The following is a 14846-nucleotide window of genomic DNA, read 5'->3' as shown; positions in this document are numbered from 1 at the left end:
TTTCGATATGTTTCTGCCTCTGACATATGTTGATGTCTTTGATAATTGTCAGATTCTGGTGAATTCGGTTGATTTTCAACTTTTCTTCCTCCTTCTTTGAAATCGTTGTTGTTTTTTTCTTCTCAACTTTTCTTAGTAGAAAGTATTGGAGATTTTACTTTGATGGATGCAACATTTTCTGCGGCCAGAGAAGCCATTCAAAGAATAGTCAAGAGAATAAGCGGTTTCAAAAACATTTATTCTTTTAAATTCTACTCGTAACGAAAATTATTGTTTGGATTACGTGACATTCGCATTGCGAAATCGAACACTTCAATATTTATCAAGCCATTTGAAAATGCGTATACAATTTAATCAATACCGAAGTTTCAGTGTGATTCATATCGTCTTATCTCGACATCGACATTTTTGGTTCGAAATTTCTCATTTTTTTTTTTATATTCAATGACACACTTACTACACTTGCCATGTCTTTTATTCTTAAAATTCATTAAATTAAAAATGAGTCAAATGCGTACGATTCAAACGCATAAAAATTAAGTACGGAATGCACCGGAAATGAGACGATACACAAATAAACGGCGTTTTGGTTTGTCAAGAGACAATTACATGGATTTAAATGCACGCACGCACGCAAAGAAAGAAAAAATCGTTATAAAATTGACAAACAACACAAAATGCCTAAGTTATAGCCGCAGGACTAGGTCACGTGTATCAACCGCAAATATTGAAAGGCTCATTTCAATGTTGCCTCGACCGCTCATCCCACTCGCAGTCGCACCCATCGTGATGTCATTGTGATTAAAGCAAACGACACACACAGAAAATAACTACGAAAGTTTGTTCAAACAACAACTTAATCCTTGTCTACATGACATATTTCATGAATGGGTAATGTGCATCCGTTGATGATACAAACTCTCGAAGAGTTCCAAATATCGCTATTGCCCATGGATAATGCAAAGAAAAATATATTCCAACGACGACAGGAGCAATGGCGGTGGCGTGGACGACGACGACGAAAATGCAAAATGTTCTTATTTAATGATAGAATACAGACGGGAACGAGAGACGAAAACTGATTTCGTTAATTGGTTGTATGCTCCTGCACTGTTCTTTAGCCATGTTGCTAGACACACAAGCGCATTCAACATTGTTAATTCAGAATTCAGAGTATATTTGAAACACCAGAAACGAAATTGGTGAGATTGAGAGTGTCGATATGAAGAGAACGAAACCGAACCATCTAAAACCGAACTGAACGGAAAATCGAAATCTTGCGCCATTCACAAATCTGAAATTATATGGTCCCCCTGGATGCTGTAGATCAAACGCAAATTCTCCAGAACAATCCCAATAATAATGAAATGTATAGGAAACGAGAGCCGAGAAAATGAAAACCATTGCACTGAAAACAAACTATTTACACGTTTGACGCGACCAGGAGTGGAAAAATGGAATTGAGCTACCGAAGCGTCTATAATTTATAAATCGAAATAGAGAAACCGAGAGAGAGGGAGAGGGGGAGAGAGAGAGAGAGAGAGAGAGAGATACAAAGACCTATTTTGATTGTGTTTGTGGGCTTTGCACCAAAATGTTGTGCACAAATTTTCATAATTGTGACTTGTTCTGCACATTGCCAAAGTGCATTGGTATACGACAACGACAAAATCTCAATTGCAAAAATCCCCAAATCTTTTGTGTGTTCGGCAATTCACTAATTGCGAGTAGCGCACGCGTATGCAATCGGCGCTCTTTATGTGACGCCTGCATTCGACTTCTTCATCGTTGTCGTTGAGTATTTTGTTGTTGTTGGTTTGGTTGCAGCAGCACTCTCTAAAATTGATTTTCTTTCCACTCGGTTTTTCTCGCAATTTTCTATGCAATTTTTTGTTATCCTGTTGGTTTGTGGCTTTTTTTCTAGCTAACGAGTGGTAGTTGGGAAAAAAATTAAGGGTTAAATTGGAGTATTGAATGGCAAATCGAATGTGTGCGTACCCTCTCGATACAATTAATTTTCCGTATGCAAGCGCAAGGGTTTCTCTTCTCAGTCGACAAATCAATCGACATTCTCAAAACGATTGACACAAAGTGAAAGAAAAATGAATTAAAAAAAAAAAAACTCAAAAAGGCCAAGTATGGTAGTTTAAGTAGTTGAAAGAAGTTGCATTTCCGACATTCCATTTCGGAGTAGAGTGCAGCAACGAAAAAAACGAAGAATTTTTATAATAAAAATAAAGTGTTTGCATGGACCAATCAATTTCCATGCATTATTAAATTCGAGCATTTCGAGTGCTTGTTAAAAATTGAGCGATTGGACAGAAGAAGAAGAAGAAGAAATCGAAATCGCTTGAAATGGACTTGGCTTTGTCGAAGCGAATCAGGAAAAAAAAAACAACAACAACTAAAAACCACACTTCACCTGCAATGGCATCAATGCAGACGCCAGAAAAGATCAAACATCAGCCATACACATAATTAGAAAAACGGTTGGCAGAAGGAAAAAAAAAAGCGGACAAGGCCCCCAAAATTGATTCCAAAAATTTAACGAATTGCTTTTTCTTGATCAAAAGAGAGCTCAAGCGAACGAACAGACGTGTGCATGTATTGATTTGCGGCTGAGAGAAATTGGTAAATTACATGAAAAAACCGCAACGACAACCAGAAAAATGATGAATAAACGCACAATGTATACGCAGAGAAAATCTGTCAAAAAACCAAACGTAGCCAGACTTTTTGTGTTTTGGGCTTAAGCAAAAAATTCAACGCCTCAATTATACAAATCAACACGTAATAAACGTTTGGCTGCACACATTGAAAACACAGCATATTATGCAGAAAATAAAAAGAAGCAAAACATAAGCAAGAGAGAACGAGAAAGAGCGAGAGAGATCAACTAAAAAGCAAATAAAAAACAATTATATTTGCCACACGAAACCGCGTGGTACCTTGGCTCGTAAAACAAAACACACAATGACGACGTCGACTACGACGACGGCGGCGATGATGATGATGGTGGTGATGGTGTGTGCATATTGGCCACTCTCATTCATACCATTTTTCGAGAGACTGTACACAAATACACATACACAAGCGAGGCGTGTGAATGTAAGGTAAAAAATTCACGGGCAAATCATCGCTCGCGCGTTTAAGTACCATTCAATTAACAGACGATTGTTTCGACATTTGTTTAGTTCGACTGGCTGGCTTGTTGTTATTATTGTGTTTGGTTTTTTTTGCGCGAGTCATCGGCGTTTTGCATAAGTGTGTGAATGTTTTGAATATTGCATGTGTGACCATGATTTCGATTGCTAGCTCTCTTTCCTGCACATACACACACACACACACATATATATACTTTGTGCCAAATCAAAGTAAACAAACCACGCTCAAAAAAAGATGCGACAGCCACAGAACGTGAACTGATTGAATGTGTGCTGTTGTGCAGCGAAAGGAACACGAAGAACGAACAAACAAACTGAAGAATCAAGAGAGAAAAAAACGAACGCGAAGAAAGAATAAAATGGAAGGAAAAGAAAACGAAAACGAAAAATAAAATGAGGCAAGAATGGAATGAAACGACGAAATGAAGTGAAAGAAAGAAAAAAAAAAGAACCAAAAAAGGCGAAGTAAAACGCTTTGTGGTATCGCTGCAGCGGTAAAAAGGGTAAGAATGACCCCAAGGCAAATTCGATAAATTGTCTAAAACAACATGTATATCATTCTCACTTTCTGTTGCTTATTATTATTGTCAGTGCGAGGAGATGTGCGCACCATGTAGTTTTTCTCACTCGATCCCTAATCACGCACACCGCAATTCACTGCTCTCGTGTGTTTTCCACTGTGTTCTCTTCGCCTTTTTCTCTTCAGTTCTCTCTCTCTCTCTCTCTCTCTCTCTCTCTCTGGCTGTGCTTCTTAAATGTTTAATCACGCTCAAACAGACGGTTCTCTTACCACGCCATTTCAACATTGCTCATTGAAGCAATGTATATTTTAAGACAAATTATAATCGACAGTTTTCTTTTTCGTTTCTTTCGTTTCGTCTTCTCTCCACCCTGGACTTCTGCATCTCTGCATAAACGCGTGATATGCTCCACAGTATTTTAAGTGGATTCAGTCCAACTTCTAAAACACCAACAACAACGACAACAACAGGAGTAAAAAAAAAAAAGTATAACAAAGAAACAGAAAAAAATGATTCCAAACAAGAAATAATCGAGTGCAAAGCAAAATAGCTGCAAGGTACCCAATATCATTATGTGTTTAACATGATTCAACAAGGGAAAAAAAATGAACGAATCCACTGGCTTCCATCGAGATAATATTTATCACACTCGATATTAGTTAAGATCATATCCCAATAATGAGGCAGATTACCATTCCGAACGATCGCAGCTCGCGCAACAAATAGTTGAGTCGATCACGAAATCCACGGGCAGGATTTAACAACAAAAGAGTGAAATGATACACCCCAATTCATGGCCAGTAAAAAGTAATAAAATGGGATAGAGAACGAGAGGCGAAGCCTTCGAAAATCAAATTAATCAAAAAAAAGTTTATGTGCACGGTCAGTGTACCGAAACGATTCTCGCGATCCATTCTTCACGCCACATAATTTCTTTTTTTCATTCGTGGGTTTCATAGTTGTATTGAGCACGAAGTGCTCATAAATGGTGGCCTAACCGCGCGTTACATTCAATAGCCAATTGTCGATTTTCATCCGTTACTCATTACACGTTATCAGAAGTTCTCACAGTTTTCTGAATCGTTGTTTCTACGTTATTGATACTGATGTATCATCACAATGCTCACATTTCAGAAGTTTTTTTCTACAATCCATTCGTTTTCTTCTCTTCTTTTTATGATGGACGCGATAAAATGAAACAGAAAAGAAACGAATTTTCTACTCGAAAATTCTCACTTTGAAATTCATTGCACCTAGGTGCAACCTAACACTCAAATACTTATGATTCCGACGATTTGCAGCAATAATTGCTATGATATGAGACCATTGCTCATAACTTGAAAGAATTCAAGTATTTTTTTTTTGTCTTTCAGAAAATGAAATGAATAGATTTTTATGGAAGAAAAAGAAGCAAAGCTTAATGTTAAACCAGATGAAACACCAATTAATAGTTGCATCTCCCGTAGAAACAGCCTAAATCAATAATGAAATATTTAATCAATGATATTCTCTCTTTTATTTTACAGGATTATCCAGACCACCAATCTATCCATTTCCAACTAGTCAATATGCATATCCAATGCTTAGTCCAGACATGTCACAAGTAGCAGCTTCATGGTAAGCCATTACAAATTTCCATCCATTTTTCTGCTCTACGAAGAAAAAGATCAACAAAATCGAGAACTGAAAAAAATGGCAACCGAACAATGCCACGATTTGTTGAACATTTTTATCTATTTTGAAAGAAAAAAACGGTGACAATTCAATAATTTCATCGGAAGAAATTGGACAAAATAATTTTTTAGTTGCATCATTATTTCATGTTCCAATAAAATTACCTTCATTTTATATAATTTAAGTTAACATTTCATTTTCAGTTGTAGCTTAGCTTCATTTTGCATTCGAAAGTTTTTATGTTTAAACCCATTGACTTTGATTTAGAACAAGTTAATTTTATGTTTTTTTATTTCTTTTTCATTTTGAATTTATTCATTTCTTCAATTTTTTTTTTCGGTTATGTCCTGTTCACCTCCCGTAAAAAGGCATACACCAACAGTGTATTCGACGGCAAGTGGTTTCCGAAGCTCATATCCAACGACATTACCAATAAACACATCATTACCAAGGTAAAAACAAAACCACTGAACCCACTACAATTGACAACATCTTTCTTTCCTTCATAAATCATGCAAAACACCCCATTCACCAGAATAATTAAGCCCAATTTACCGGCAATTCCACTATCACCACCCCACTAACGTTCATTCATCATTTTAAATGCTATCGCAATAAAAAAAATCATTAAAATATTTCAAATCACTTCAGAACGATATTCATTTGAATTTAGTTTGCGTGCACAGAATTTAATCGGAAATGCACCACAAAATTGTACATTCCTTTTCACGAATATGTCTCGAATAATTCCATACATGATGAATTTAAATTCAACATTGTTTAAATTGAGTCTACGGACGAAAATTCAAAAAAAAAATTCCGTTGGTTGTTTTGACAAAACGTTATTTTTAGTTTCATCATATTCGCCCACAACACACGTGTAAATACAAAAATTGCACCTCTCCTCCTTTGAACTGGAATGAATTTTCAATTTTTTTTTTTATCTCTTTGCATTGCTCTTAGTTGAATAATCTTTTTTTCGTTATTATTTTATAGACGGTCGCATTTTACTGTTTTATTGTTTAATATTGTTGTCTTGTGGTTAGCTTATTTGAATGGGCAAGCGGAATAATGAAACGTAATTCTGTTTTTAAATGAAGTGCCTCTGAGAAAAATTTTCAGTAAAAAAGCCCCACAAAAATATTGTCTGAATAAGATTTTCATACAAATTTTTATCAGACAATATTTTTGTGGGGCTTTTTTACTGAAAAATTTTCTCAGAGGCACTTCATTTGAAAACAGAATTACGTTTCATTATTCCGCTTGCCCATTCATTTGTTCTGCAAGAAGTGGAATTTCGAGACAGAGAAAGTGTGTGAGAGAGAGGAGAGAGATAGAGAGAAAGAAATATGAATCCGCAATCCGTGCATAATTACACATCATAATTTGCCGGCGTTAGTTTGTGTGTGTGTGTGTGTGTATTGCAAAAATGTAAATGAAATGCAGCACAGTGGATTCGTTAAGTTGGAAAGCATAAATGCCGTCGGCATGAAAATGATGCTTGTTTATTAATTTACGCAAAGAACTAACAGCGAGGCGCGCGGTGAATCGTCGTATCTCAACAGTAGTCAAAGAGTTTGTCAAGTCACCGTATTAATAAAATATTCAACACATTGACTTTGTCAACTGGAAATGTGTCCATAAAGTAACTCGATTTTAAACAATAAATGCAAGAGAAGCAAAAAGAGAGAAAAAAAGCAACGCCATAACAACAACATAAATTGAAATATTTAAATAGAGAGTAAGAGAGTACGATAAACCAAACGGCAAATTGCAATGTCATGGGGGTATTGAAAACCGCATGATGTAAAAGCGACAGTGAATGTCGGTGTTTCATTGCGGAACTTTCTATTGCATGTGTGCGTGGTTTTTTTTTTTTTTTTTTGCATCAAAGAAAACAATAAAGTGACGGACCGACGGAAATCCGTAAATCGATAAATTTCTCAGTGATACACACACTCAATTCGCATAAATATTCTTTCTTTTATGAAATTTGAACAGTTGAGACACGCATAAAACGCGCTACGGCCACCATTTATAAGTAGAATATTATGCACCCGAAACAAAATTGAATTAAATGCAAGTTCTGCTCGAAGTTTATTCTTTTCTTTCTACTTCACTTTTGCTCGTTCTTTTTCACGTCTCTTTGTGTTAAATTTTCTAGTTTTACCTATTTTTAAAATGTAAGCATAAAAAACAAAACATTCGCACATATGCTGCGGTCGCACACACACACACACACAGCAAAGAAGCCGTTGAAATTATTATTAAAACGAAACCGACGGCAATGTCACACTTGTCATTCATGTTTTAACTCTCTTTCCTTCTATTTGCGTTAATTCCCTTTCAACGTCTTTGAGGCAGGCGAAACATGTCTTTTTCACCCTGCTTTATCGTCGCTTTCGAAAAGAAAACTCTGTCAAAACGGCAATTCGGCCATGTCCCAAGCGAACGCTGTCGCTGTGTTACCCTCCCCGAATAAACCTTTCTCCTCTTTCTTTGTTTTCTGTTGGTTTATTTTTCCATCATTTCAGAATTAGCCGAGCCACTTTCTATCTCTCATTTTTGTGAAAGTCAGATACACAAACACTGATTCGTTTCGAAACTTGGAACGATTCATCATCATTTATATACCATTTGCAGGTTTACTATAGCGTTCCCATCTTTTCTCTGTCTCTTCCCAATTTCGCAGTGATTTTCCATTTCGGTTTTCACCTGGTTTATTGCCTTCAGTGCACACATCACATCATCATGTACTAAATTCACATCCAGCTATTGTGACACCGGGACCAAAACAAGACATTGTACAGGATCTAAATCATCGATACGGCAGGTAAGTGCATTTTGACAACACTTCTATTATTTCATTTAGTTTTTATACGTTGGAAAATATTAAAACCTTTGGCTGATCAGAAATACATTTATCACGACGACAAATTACGTGACAAACATCGATTTAAGAAGTGACATCATTTATGTGTTGAAATCTTTTGTTTCCGAACAGTTTTGTTTAAATTCAAGTTTCAAGTCGAGATATAGCTTCAATCGAAAAGAATAAAGAAGTCGAAAGAAGCATAGAAAATTCGGCTCAAAAGTGAAAATTTATGCTTGTTTCACAAGCATCAACATAATTTCCATGAAAAGTGATAAGAAAAGTGCAGTTTTCATTTAATGGAAAAAATGTTAAAGAAAAAACAAAACGAAAATACTTCAATAAAACCAGATGTACAAACGGATACTGACGGGAAAATTCAATTATGAAAAATAAGTCCACCACTAATACCACTAACTCCATCTAAACGAGAAAATCGTGTGTGAAGGTGAAGCGAATGTGTACGGGATCGACACGAAGTACGTGAGTATGAGGTATGTATGTCGAGAGCGTTCACCCCTTGTCTCTCATGTACGTATTGTTGAAGTTTTCGGCGGTTTGTCGGTTGGTCGTGCGTGCAACAAAAGTTTGGGGGTTTGCGTCTTGGCTGAAATAATCGAAGCGAAGAAATCGGCCGAGCTTTTTTTTTATCTCGGGTATGATAAGATGAGGCATCCTGTGAAATGCTCTGTAATGAGAGATTCTTTGATTTTCCACAAGAGTTTCTCTTTTTCAATTATCAACGTTATTATACTATAAAAATAATTGGTGAATACATTAAAAAGCGAAAAAATCGCAATTGATTGCGACGGCGATTCATCAATTCATCTCGACAGAATCCAACAAAATGTACATGAATATCATCAAAATGTATGAATGCATGTGGAAAGACCCATTAAAAATGAATCCTGTGTATTTATCTGTAGTATATATATCTGGGTTTTGATGGACGACCACCAGAACATCTTCGACGACAACGCTGAGCGAGCGAGCGAGAGCAAGCGATGGTAAATGAGGTAAAAAGCGCAAGCGCCTCATACCGATAAAGTGCAATGTATATGTTATTTATGGAAATAATGGGTTCATCATAAGATTGTGCAATGTAGCGTATTTATTATTAGCATTTTGTGCACAATGATGAGATAATTCCTGTTTCGAACGTGCCTCGCACACACATACATGAGCAATGGTGTGCCGCTGTCGCCGCACTGTACTGCTGCCACGCGCGCTTCTTCGTTCGCTATGGTTGCTGCACGCGTGATGAATGGTAACAGCAACAGCAGCAGCAGCAATATCCTCAACAAACCCATACACAAACACACAATCATCGTTTTGGGGATGAAAATTATGGCGAATCTGTTGACAATGGCAAGATGAACGCACTTTAACACATAGACAAAATCACGGTGGATTTATGTGATAGCATGAAAATGTTCATATTTTTCGGAGCGGAAGGTGGCGTTTAAATACAACAACAATGAAACAGGTACCAACAAAGCGACAAGCCGCGCATCGAACTACCAACCAAAAATGATGACAACAACAACAAAGTGGAGAAATCAATCAAAAGACAGATGCAATGCGAAATGAAATATAGGAAAAATCAAACGCAACAAACGAAATGAATCGAATTTTTGTCTTGCTTTGATGGTCATAAATTTAAATCAACCGACGATGAAAAAGGCAATCTTGCGAAAACTCAACGACCAGAGATGATAGATGCTATGAAAATCAAAGATGCCTGCCAAATGTCATCACATACTTTAGCCTTTTGGCGTGGATGTGAGAGAGCGAGCGAGAGAGAAATGCGAGAGAGCATTTAATCAATTTGATAAAATGTTTGTTGACTGTTGATGTGACTGCGAAATCCCTCTCTGATATATCTCTCGTGATGTGTTCGAGTGGCATACTCAATTTCAATTCCTTTTGGCGAGCGCACAAACGTGTGATGATTCTGTGCTGCTGCTGCATGCAATCCATTTGATCCGTCACTGTATATGTATGTGTATGATGGTGCGCGTGTATGTATGCGATATCCGCGCGTTTCGTGTGCCACTAGAGCCAGTGTCAGTGTCAATGGTCGTGTGAACAAACAAAATCAAATCAAAACATTCATTTCATACGGTGAAAATAAAATAAAACCATTACAACTCCAGAACGATTAATAGTCTAAAAGAAAAGCAAAATTTTCGTTTGGAATCATTCACCAAAAGATAAAAACCACCAAACCATTAAAAACTAAAATGTGTGTGATCAATTGCTGCTTTTTTTTCATATAATAAATCATAGATATACAAAAAAAATATTGCCATTCATAATTGTTACAGTGGAAAAGTGAATCTCGTTGTGTGAAAACAAAGCAAAGCACATTTTCCTTCCTCGATCTTCATCTCATTAATTGTCATTGACAAAATCGAAAAGATAAAAGAAGAGTGTTATCTATTAAGTATTCATTTGGATGCGAGAGAAGAATTTTGTTTGTGTTGAAAATCTTTTGTTTCGCCGGGATCTTTGTTCGATAAGGAGAAAAAAAAATGTTAGGCTCATGAAAAACAATGAATTATCATTGCGAACAAGCCACAGAACGAAAAAAAGCTAATAATCGAACGACAAGTTGTAAATGCATCAAGTATGTTTGAGATAAAAGTGTTGAGAGAGAGAGAGAGAGAGAGGGAGTGACAGAGATAGAAGCATTGGCAAATGTTGAAATCAAAAGAGTGGATCGAAATCAGCATACGATTGAAATAAAAGAGTTAATTTCCGACTTTTGTCTATTTGGAATGATGTTTGTGTTTTCCTGTCGCACATACGGCCACCGCATCGCTCTCTCTGTGTGCTGATATGCGTGCGTATGTGTATGTGCATGTATGTATCGTTGCGAGAAAGAGAGAGACGTATTTGCAATTGCCGTGCGATTTATCCCAGAGTATGTTATTTTGTCAATGTGTGTATGGGATAACGAACAACGTATGCATTCAAATTTTGTCGTTCATTGTCTCTGCCTGACATTGTATACGCGTATCCTCGCACAACCACACGGGCACAAATGAAGAAAATGTGTATGGCGGGCGCGCACAGCATACGGAACATTGGAATCGACTCACTCTCAACTCGGAACATTCATTAAAATAGCGACATGGAATACACTACGGACCAGAGTCATATATCAACATGTTTGATAAAATATATACAGTCGCACAAATAATCAACGAAAATGATGTGCATCCTGTGATGTTACTGTTGCTGCTGCTCCGTCTTTCCTTTCTCTTTGCCATTTTCCGCTGCTGATGGCAGCAGCAGAGAAGTGGCAACTCTCGCGAGCGCCACCGATTGATATGAAACACCAAAAACAAATACATATATATGACATATATATGTTTTTCGCATCGTATAAAATATCGCACGCGCTCAACTCACAATAGCGGTCCCGTTAATGCTGCCTGCCTGCCTGCCTGCCTGCCTGCCTGCTTTTGGCTTACGGCGACACGGTACAGCGACGACATATTATATATGAAATATATTCTATTTTCCCGTATCATTCGACTCTGTATGAGCGTTACAATTTTCCGAATCATCATCGGCATCTCTTTCGATTGCATTGTATCCATCCGTAGGTTGTTTATATGCGCGCTTCACCCCCGAGCTCAAATTATCAGTATATATATATGGCATTCTTTCTCTTTCTCATTCACTCTCTCACCTTTTCGATTTGAGATTTTCGTCGGGCGCGCACACCGATTGAAGAGAGATGATGGAAGCTAAACTTTCTGCCATCACAACTGTCAGCAATAAAATGATGATGATGGCGATGACGATTACAATCCATTCATTGACTCATTTCGACAAAATATTTATATACAATTGAGTTTGAAGTTTTTGTTATTAAATTTCAACTACACACTCTACTTCCTCAATATCACAAAAATCATATTCAGTTTAGTTTTTTGTTCCGTTTCGAAATTAAAAATATTGGTGATGAAGTGAGCAAGCGTTTTGGAAATTACTTTTCATCTGTTTATCATCACCATCATCATCATCATCACAGTCATCACAGTCATCACCATCATTATTCATTATTCATCATCATTACAACGGAACATAAGTACGACATTCGTCTCCATTCACTTTGCCAAATTTAAATAACCAAGCGTATACAGAATATATGATAGATGGAGAGAGGAAGAGAAAGAGAGAGAGAGAGAGAGAGAGTAAAAAGGCAACCAAAACATCTCAAGAGTAAAGAACCTTAAACGCGCGCGGACATCATCATCTCGCGGAACAATCGCAGTGTATGTGTATGTGTGCAAATATAACAGTATGAGATACTGTTTGAAGAGAAATAAAATATAGTTAATGAGAATTCCATTTGAAATAAATTACATGATTCGAGATTTATTCTCTCGCCCCGAGCCGAAAAGTAATTCGTTGACATTTCAATCGTTTTTGTTGTCTCTGTGTGTGTGTTTTTGTGAAAATCGAATCCACATTTCCATCGATGGAATGTCCTTCGAAAGTGTTGTGTTAAATTTATGTGATATCATTTTCAATTTCGAAAACTGAGCATTCGATCTGAGTCGAATGAGTGTATTACTGACATTAAAATATGGAATTATTTCGAGAATCAAATTCCATTTTGGATAATCACAAGTCGAGCGTTTGCTGTATTTATGCGCCAATCAATTGAAACTAATAGTTTTCAGTGTGCCAAAGAATAAATGACAAACAAAGTAATGTTGAAAGTAAAACGTAAATCATTTTGAATGGTTTTTAAAGCGACATTTAAGATGAAATTGGATTTGCAACAACAACAACAAAATAATGGGCTTTTTCCTTTTTGACTTTGTGTGCAACAGTGTGTTGATTTATTCGGCAATTACAAAATGAGCTTTCGCTATGGATTTCCATTTTCTGCGCATGCAATTGGAATGGTAAATGTCTCATTGGAGCTGCTGAACTGCAATTTGAATAGAACAAATCGAATCGATTGATTATTATTGACTAACATTTCAATCATTGCTACGTTCCACGTTCGCCATTTTTCATGTTCGGAAAATGAATGTGCGATTTCTCTTCCGCGCTCACAAACTGCTCAATTATTCGAAGTGGCTGTTGGAATTCAAGCGAAACTGTTACAGCTTCGGGCACAACAGCAGCAGCAACAGCAGTAGCAACATCATAGACGAAAAAAAAAAAAAACATTGAGAAACGCAAAGAATCCGCACGAAAAGAATTGTGCACGCACATTCACACATGCCTGTGTGATATGATAAAGCGGTGTAGTGCTAACTGGCTGACTGGCTGACTAGCTGGCTGGCGGAAGCAAGGCGACAAAACCGTATAACCTGTGGATTGTGTACCACACATATAATTAATGTGTTTTAGCCACTCCGTGCGTTGTTTATACCGCTAGTCCTGCATTTTTTCCGTTTTTTTTTCTTATTTCCAATTCTTCCTCTTCTCGTATACACAGTTTTTTTTTCTCCACCACATCATCATCGTTGCCGCTGCCGTTGTCGTTATGATTGTGTCTCGCGCAAACTTAACCATTGACTCAAGATATATCTGATTTCTATAATATTTCGCCGCCAATATTCGCGCGATTTTATTTGAAAGATGGCAAGAATTTAGTAAAATAGTTTTCATTTCAGCTTTTCTAGGGAAAAATGAATGTTTACCGTTGTGGTTTTTTTTTTCGTTGATAAATGGAAATTTCATTTAGTTTGTATGTAATTGAAATTTAAATTGAGTCAAACTAAGATACATGCGCACAGTATTTTCCAACAAAACAACTTCATTTATCACTTCCTGTAAATCAGACAATTCTCATGAGTTGTTCCTCGGCAAATAAATCAACATCAGGAGCTTGAGAGTGAGGTGGAGAGAGAGAGAGAGAGAGAGAGAGAGGGGGGGGGGGAGAGGGTAATAAGAGGAAAATGTGTGTGTATGTGCGTTCAACATCTTTGAATTCATGGGATGTGTTTCGAATATTGAATTTATTTCCGAGAACAACTCAAGAGCTGTATTTGACGTTGCTGATAAAAGAAAGAGCGTGCACGAGAAAGACGTTGAAATAACAAATACCGATGAGCTTTTTTCTTTCATTCAAATTAACTATATGAATTTGAAACATCTACATTCTTTCAACGTAATTACTTGCATTGCACTTATTTCATTGTGCGTTATTGTACCTCATCCTCTGTCCAGAACTGTTTCATTTAATCTGTACACACGGTCACGCAAGCAAATAGACTGCACACAATTGTAGCTGCACAAGCAGACACACATATATGCATGTCAGATATACTTATTTTACTATAAATTTTCTGTTACGTGTCAATCGTATCCGTCGAGACTGAACGACTTTGACTTATCCGATTCCTCTTCTTCTTCTTCTTCTTCTTCTTCTTCTTCTTTTGTTGCTGTGGTTCAAAACGCCAAAAGAGTTGCATTGGAGGCGTCTGCAATTTCCGATTCACTTTTGCTCACATTGCCAAATAAAAACGAGGGTTTTCATGTAGTCGACACGAAGTGTTCTTTCCTTTGCTCATTCTCGTTTGCTCGCCCCGACAAAATTATTTCATCAACATTTACAAGTGCCATCAATCCCGTGCGCTT

At 37.0% G+C, this 14846-nt stretch overlaps 1 protein-coding gene across 11 annotated transcripts in view; it reads left to right on the top strand.

Annotated features, from left to right (window-relative positions):
• Positions 1–14846, top strand: part of LOC129576392 (protein pangolin, isoforms A/H/I/S) — a 131835-nt gene that overhangs the window by 98874 nt on the left and 18115 nt on the right. For 5 of the 11 annotated variants that reach the window (XR_008688882.1, XM_055461489.1, XM_055461491.1 and 2 more), the window contains exons 7-9: positions 5212–5302; positions 5728–5811; positions 8052–8192. Coding sequence is in view for 5 of the 11 variants with exons in the window: in XM_055461489.1 (XP_055317464.1) it covers positions 5212–5302; positions 5728–5811; positions 8052–8192 (316 nt within the window). In the remaining 6 variants the exon portion in view is untranslated. Of the gene's footprint in view, positions 1–5211; positions 5303–5727; positions 5812–8051; positions 8193–10286; positions 10477–12507; positions 13160–14846 lie in introns of those variants that run through there. The other 6 variants (XM_055461487.1, XM_055461484.1, XM_055461492.1 and 3 more) reach the window with 5 other exon arrangements.

The sequence above is a fragment of the Sitodiplosis mosellana genome, unplaced genomic scaffold (assembly GCF_009176505.1).
Source record: "Sitodiplosis mosellana isolate CC-2019 unplaced genomic scaffold, AAFC_SMos_1.0 Smas_scaffold_6181, whole genome shotgun sequence".
NCBI classification, from domain to species: Eukaryota; Metazoa; Arthropoda; class Insecta; order Diptera; family Cecidomyiidae; genus Sitodiplosis; species Sitodiplosis mosellana.
Note: the sequence above shows the minus strand (reverse complement) of the source record. Positions and strands in the feature narration are given on the sequence as shown.